This window comes from Montipora capricornis, chromosome 11 (assembly GCF_036669925.1).
Source record: "Montipora capricornis isolate CH-2021 chromosome 11, ASM3666992v2, whole genome shotgun sequence".
NCBI lineage: Eukaryota > Metazoa > Cnidaria > Anthozoa > Scleractinia > Acroporidae > Montipora > Montipora capricornis.
In genome coordinates, this window is record NC_090893.1 from 38,925,926 (window position 1) to 38,933,425 (window position 7,500).

General features: G+C 40.0%; 1 protein-coding gene across 1 annotated transcript in view; it reads right to left on the bottom strand.

Annotated features, from left to right (window-relative positions):
* Window positions 1–7,500, bottom strand: part of LOC138023470 (guanine nucleotide exchange factor subunit RIC1-like) — a 45,121-nt gene that overhangs the window by 33,727 nt on the left and 3,894 nt on the right. Inside the window, exons 3-8 of the mRNA XM_068870469.1 lie at window positions 6,340–6,416; window positions 4,312–4,410; window positions 3,762–3,904; window positions 3,162–3,295; window positions 2,766–2,857; window positions 1,673–1,761 (exon numbers count right to left, since the gene is read on the bottom strand). Of these exons, the coding sequence (XP_068726570.1) occupies window positions 1,673–1,761; window positions 2,766–2,857; window positions 3,162–3,295; window positions 3,762–3,904; window positions 4,312–4,410; window positions 6,340–6,416 (634 nt within the window). The remainder of the gene's footprint in view (window positions 1–1,672; window positions 1,762–2,765; window positions 2,858–3,161; window positions 3,296–3,761; window positions 3,905–4,311; window positions 4,411–6,339; window positions 6,417–7,500) is intronic.

Genomic DNA, 7,500 nt, shown 5'->3' on the forward strand with positions numbered 1-7,500 from the left:
TGGTAAGCGTTTTTGTAGGCGGCATGAATTGGAGTCATTGATTGGGAACCTCCACCATGCTTGTAAGATCACTCTTCAGGGTAGGCATTCCTCCATCGCATGATCAACCTACTGTATACCATCAGGCATGATGACCACCCATTAGGCTGAACCAGGAGTTCCATTTGGATTTGATTAGGTGGCAAGAACTCTTCCAGATGTCAGAATGGGCACTCCTTCCTGACTTTCAAGTTTCCTCTGACACCTCATGTTCTCATGTTCTCTGGGCTATGGGGGGCCCATCTTCAATAACCAATCCCTCCAGATCTTTGGACAGCCCTGTGAGTCACTTGACTGACAGATGTCAATTCTTCCTCACACAGGGCCTTGCTCCTTCGACTCATCATGTGTACATGTCTGCCCAGCGTTGCTATATCAGTTTTTACCAACAGGAAGGCAGTATAAGTCCAGATGGGGCTCTTCTACCAGCTGATGAACAAGTACTTACGGTAATATGTGTTTTGGGACATCCTTGGCTGACAGCCTCCACCACTTGTCCATCAAGGTGTACCTCAGTGCTGTGCACTCACTTCACATCAACAATGGCTTGCCCGATCCCCTTGTCAATTGTGTTCAGCTGCAGCATCTATTAAGGGGCATAAAAAGGCTACAATCTGCGATTTGACCCAAGTATCAATCTGGCAGTTAGGGATGTGCAGGGCGATGCACTGGTGAACCACACCTGCTTCAAGATCCACATCAAATGCTCAAGGACAGATCCCTTTCTAGTGGGTTGCACCATCTGTGTGGGCAGGACAACAGCAGTGTCTGCCCAGTGCACGTGGCAGCCATCATTAACTTTTTGGCATTTCTACGCTGACAGTCACCCCTATTCAGGTCTTACGTCACTGCATGTGGTTGTACTTTTACTCTGCTCAGGGTACAGGGCATTTCACGTAACTTGCTATTCTAGTGTTCCCACCCTCCTCTCCCTTCTTTTGTAGCATTACCCATTATCTACACAGTACATTCTCCACTGTTCTTCCAGTTCAGAGTGACGGGTGCCAGGGCAGGGGCTGGGTTTGTGGCAGGCGGGGCTTGTGGCTGGGTTGTGGGTAAGGCAGGCACTTAGGTTCTACCTACTTGGTTTTGGGGTCAGCAGTTACACCCCCCCCCCCCCCCCAAACACCTCCCTCCACGTTCCTGGGCACCCAACCTCCACAACATGCAACTTAGCCCTTAAGAAGGGGATAATTATTCAGTGAATGCTCATCAATCCCTTCGGTGACAAGGACTGAGGAAGACAAATGTACAGGGAAAAGATAAAGAAAGAAACAAGAAACAGCTTCAATAAACAAAACTTCAAGTGGCAACTACAGCTGTAGCTGCGAGCCGAGAGTAGCATGGTCGCACATCTTGCTGTGTCCACACTACTTTCGGCTTGTGGAATTGCCACTCGCAGATCACCTCAATCGGTCAGCGAGTGAAAGAGAAACTGCTTGCAGTCTACAGCAGTCCTGGATTGTACCTAAAATACAACTAAATACAACTACACTTAAGCTTAATTATTAATAATTAACTTAATAATCATTTAGAACAGCAATACATCAGATCAATCATTTTCCCCAAACTTGAAATAATCCTAGTGATTATGACTTGTAGAAAAGAGACTTTTGGATGCTTTAAAGGATACCAGGGTAGTCTTTGCTAGATAAAACAAGTCTGTGAGAAAGCTGTAAAGCTCCAGTTATATCATCGAAACCATAAACAAGACATTCCCCACTGAAAGAAAGAAAAAACCATTTCTGATCATCTTTACATACGTATCTATTTGAATTGTATCCATGGTTAATAAATGTAAGCAGAGGGTTCATGAGAAAAAATGTCATAGCAACATTTTTTCATTGTTTTGACTTCCACCAACTGTACTGCACCCGATTTATGGGGCGAACTGTTCAATAATGTAGGCCAAAACATACCGAGCTGCAATGGTGTACATTTTAGGATGTTAATGCAAAGGCATTCTTGCAGTTCGGACTTCTTCATTCAAAGAAGTTCTTGCATTTTAAACTACAGAAAGAAGTTCTTGTGGTGGCATAATTCAGGCACAAGAGTTCCACAAGTACAGTAGCCTCAGGAAGTTTCTGGCTTGTGGATGAAAAAGAAGTCCTTTTGGGCTGTACTGTCAAAAGCAAACCAAAAATATCCCCCTTCCTGCTCTCATTGCCTTTAGACTCTCTGCCACATCTCCCACAAACAGCTCTCAAGATAACAGCCAACTCAAAAAGGGATGATTGACACAAAAGTTACTCATAGAATTTATGAGTACAGCAACAAGGTATTTTGCTGATCACAATATTGAGCAAAACTATTTTTTTGGGGACATTAACAATTGCATTACAAATGTGCATGAACCATGCTTCCAATTTTTATGTAAAAATGAATGAGTGTCGATGAGTTTTAAAACCTTTAATTTTGTTATCCTATCCAGTCTTCATTAGTGCAATGCATGGGCATAACCTTCTCCCCACATCCTCTCCCCTTACAATGTTGATTCAAACATTCAGAAAAGGGGCAGTTGGCTTCAACATTGCTTGGGGTGGGGTGGAGGCACCTGAGAGGCTACTATGAGGAGAATCATATAATATACAGTAAGTTACTCCTTTAATTGAAGCAATTTAAAGAAGGTGCCCCAAGAAATCTTCGCCACAATTGTAGTTTCCATACAAACTTCAAATTGTGTAAACAAAAGCAAGGTAATGAGGTTACAATAATTACTCACTTACTTAGTACAGCCATAGGCCAAGAGTCTGTATCTGTGATTGATTGCAACACAAGTAGCTGAGTACAGGTCTTTTGCCCACAATCCAACGATATCCTAGTAAATTGAACATACATGTACATGATTGTACGGTAAGTTTAACAATCCTAACCCTAAACCTAACCCTAACCCTCAGGCTAAAAATTAAAGTTGTAAACAGTATGCTCTGTGAAGCCTCGTGAATAGAGCATTAAAACCAAGTAAACAACATCCAAAACTTAAGTAACTTTTCCTATGAGTGGCTGGTGATGGTGGGATAGGCGGCTGTGATCGTAGCACAAATTCAAACACAAGAAGGTCACCAGACTGCCAGTAACCAGCTTTCATTGAAAGCCCTCAATACCTTGAAGAGGAAACTTACAGGACAATCAAAATTAGCGGTTTCAGAAGATAAAAATCCTCCTCTTCCATCTGCCAAGACAACAGCAAATCCACCCAACAAAGGACTGTATTCCATGGCACGGAAGCTAATGCCTTCTGTTTTTAAAGGAATTGCTAAAAGGAAACAAATTACCAAATCAGCATAATTTATCTATAAATAATTACCGGTACATCAATATGCATACATGTTTTATTAATGTGCCCAATCTAACTGCAAAATTTAATCAGTGAATCCACTTTCCTTCCATCAAACACTCGGCTTCAGATTCAGATTTCAATGTTTTGTTTCATTTACAAATACCTGAACAGGAGAAAAGAGAAGATTACAGCTTTCAAGTTGGTCGCTGCCGCGTGCGAAAGCTGAATCTGAATCTCTATAGCAACTCAGCTCAAAGGGTAAACTCTCATGATGAGATTGACAGAAGATTTCCCTCAACTTTGAGGGGTTCTGTTTTTAATGGTCTGGAAACGGTTGATAACGGTTGCTACATACACTAGTCAGCAAGAAAAAAGCAAGAGCTTTTACTGAATACCAGAACCTCTTATGAAAGGTGCAATGAATTCAAACTCCTAGACATACCTAGTGCACTTTCAAAGTCATTTGTGAATGGTATGGAGTGTATCGACATGGTCATCTCTCCTTCCAATAAGCCACTCCAGTTGATTCGCTGAAGAAGACCATTGCCAGTAGAAACAAACAACTCATCTCGCCTTGGCGCCACACTGCAAGGAAAATCAACTTAACTCAATGATGATGTTTGCGAAAAGATAATTAATTTTGGAGTGCATGTGATGCAGGCAAGTATAGATGTTTTGATCACCCTCCTTGAGACCACTAGTCTAGATCAACTACAGGGCAAGACAGGCTTGTTTCATGGCAAAATGAGATAATTATGCTGAAAGACAACAATAACAAAATATTTTTCCGCTAACCCTAACCGCTGCATGATACATTTATTAAAGGCTAAGGCTAAAGGTCACTGAAAAACCCTTCTAAATTAATTTCTGCAGCCTCTTGTGCCCAATGTGCTAAAGGTTCACTTACATAGATGCATAACATGTAGCAGCACTGTACAATTATTGTGAAACCATTTTTGCATGACCAAATCAACTCTTTGCAATTCACACACCTCATAACACCTCCAGTGACAGGAACAACAGAAATTTCAACAAGTTTCAGTGCAGGAACCCCATTTGGAGAAACAAGGGAGGAATGTCCTTTAAAACGACTGAAACCAAAAAAAACCATTATTTAGTTGAAAGCTTCACAGAGAAATTATGTGACTGGTATTTCTTTAACATTAATGTGGCTCTACTTAAAGGGACACAATCGGCATTGGGACTGTGCTGACCTGGACACTAGTTAGTTTTGACAAGTGCCTTTAGAACTAAACTTGAAATCAAATTGTGCACACAGAGTTTATCTTCAATCTTCTCAGGTTTTCATTAGAAATAACTTAAAACCTGTTTCATTTTATACTTTTCCTTATCCTACGTAATTCTTTAATAAACTTGATTAACGAAGTAGCTAAAAATGGTGTTCAGTGCGCACATGCAACAGCTGACCATGTCCCTTTATGAGCATATCCAAATTCTTCACATCTTATAGCTTCTGCTGCAGTAACAGGTACTGTACATGTATGTACGTATTTTGCTTCACCTTGTGGTTCAAATTTATTCCTGGTTTAAAATTCTTCAAAACAGTTCAATGTTGATTTTTCTTTGTCCAATATTCAAAACTGAACTAGTTTAAAAACTTTGGAATCAGGAAAAAAATTGAACCACAACATCTACATAGTACACAGTTTTTGGGTACCCTGGTGAGGGGCTCTCAGCTGGCCTCCCCAGCCATGAGCCCCTTGGTACACTGTACCTGAGTTTAGTGCGTGGATCAGGGGTACCTTTGCCTATGTAGTAAGCTTTTTGGTTTCCTTAAGGCAGGGGAGTTTTAGGTGAGCTCCACTTTTCACTTATGTCCATAAATGTATCTAATTAGATGCACGCCCAATTTTTACACCAAACATGAAGTGTCCCTTTAAGTTTAAGGGTGCTTTCCTTTTGTCAGAACTGGCTGCCCAGACCTGTCAGTTTGCAAAAAAAATGCAACATTTTGAAGGAATGCTTGAATGATAACCCCTCACATTCTTCTGGAGGGGTATACATCATCCTCGAAGTGTGTTAATTTGAAGGCCTTTAAGAGTAAGTTGTCCTGAATGCCTGGTCTGGCCGGTCAGTTCTGCCGTAAGCCCTTGTTACCTATTTCTAATGATAAGGCAAGGGTAATGGTTAGCCTTACAGCTGTTTATCCTTATTTGAGGATCAGTATTTGGGGGACACTGTGTGACATTAATCACTCACTGTCCCCATTAACCCTTTAACACCCAAACTGGCCCAAACCGGCCTAAACCGGCCAGACTTAGTATTTTACTCTGTCTAACACCAGATGATTTTACTCGTCAATGGGGAACCCCTGGGAGTCAATGGGTTAATCACTATGTCCCCATTAATTGTCTGTATTCCAAAGAAAAAAAGTGATGTTGAAATTGGGGAGAAGAGGAAGGGGACACTTTGTGATGCTTATTGAAATCCATGTGCATCTACATGTAATAAGTAACCCTTCTCCAAAATGGCTGCAATGGATTTGAATGAGTTAAAACTGAACTGAATGAAAAACTGATTTCAGAAATAGAAATAGAAAGAGTACCTTTACTTTAATAACCCTGCAAAGTTTCAGCGTATTACATCACCTGTGAAAACGTGAGTTGAAATTTGACAAATTTACAGACGTTTGTATGACTTGGGGTATACTGTACAACATACCCCCAGTCATAAAAATGTCGTAAATTTCTCAACTTACATTTTCTCAGCTAATATGCATTACACCTGATATGCCGAGTTACTAAAGTACATGTAAAGGTGGCCTTTCTATTTCTGGCATTAGTTTTTTTTTAGCATACGTATTTGAATTTTTGGCAGCCATTTTGGACAAGGGTCTATTACTGGTACTTGCATTTTTGGGTATATCTCCCACTTTTTATCTTCGTATTGATCCAACTGTGTGTTCAGAACTTGTGGGGTTTATGCAAGAATAACGATGAAACAGAACTAATTAAAACTAAAAAGAAATGGGGTATTGTTCATATGAATTTAAGACTCACCTAGAGAATCTTGGGACATACAATTGAACTCCAGTGGTCTTTTGTAACTCAAGAAACACAATTTTACCTTCTGATGTCTGTTAGAAAAGGCCAAACAATATTATTTTGGGGACTAAGCAACTTTTCAAATAAAAAATAGAGGAAGCTACACTACAAATTAAAGCTAAAAACTCCTAAAGCATGTTTCCTTTCGATGACTATATAAACCATTAACTGAATAGTGGTTAATCTGGCCCTAGCTGTTCAAACAATGGATACTAAGTGCTATCCACTGGATAAATCACTATCTGGTGGATAAATCAAAGAGAAGTTTACATTGTACCAATTGCACTATCCAATGGATAGTGATTTATCCGGTGGATAGCATTATCCACCTTTTGAACAACTGGGGCATGATCGATACCATTATCTATCCTTAGCTGCTGAATCAGAAACAAAATTAATTTCTTTAGGTAGTGTGAACCAAGTGCCTTTATGACCTATTAGGAGGAGCAAAAACCTCCCACCAATGTAGCCTTGGTTTGATTCCCAGACTTAGCGTCACATATGGGTTGAGATTCTTGGTTCTCTACTCTGCTCCAAGGGGTGTTTCTCCAGGTACATGTACATGTACTCCGGTTTTCCCCTCTCCTCAAAAACCAATGTTTTAAGATAAACTGATTTCATTTCTTTGTTCAGTGTTTACATCATTGGTACCCCAGCACTAGAAGACTTGACACTTAAATAAAGTTCCTTATACATGTAATTACTACACTGGGTTTGGGGATTTGTGGTCAACTCAAGATGATCATCCAGTTCCAAGGGGTGAAGCTCACTGATCTTTCTTTTGAACTTAAGGTACTGAAAATGTTTACAGTGTACATGTAGCTGTAGAAAAGGCTAACAAAGAAAATGTGTTAAAGTGGTTAATATTACACTTTAATAATAATATTATATCTCTTAGATACTGTGTGCAAATTGCACACTATTATTGGCTAATAGACCATTTTACAGTATGTTGTACAGTCATGTAGCTAAGTTACCAGGCCTAAGAATGAAAGTGAGGCTGCCGGTGACCCTGTTTTGATACAAACCTTAGTGCTTTTCTAAAGTTTTAACATTAGAAAGCATTAACGTTTGTACAGACCTCACTGCTTTTATCATGTAAATTGTGTTGTTGTA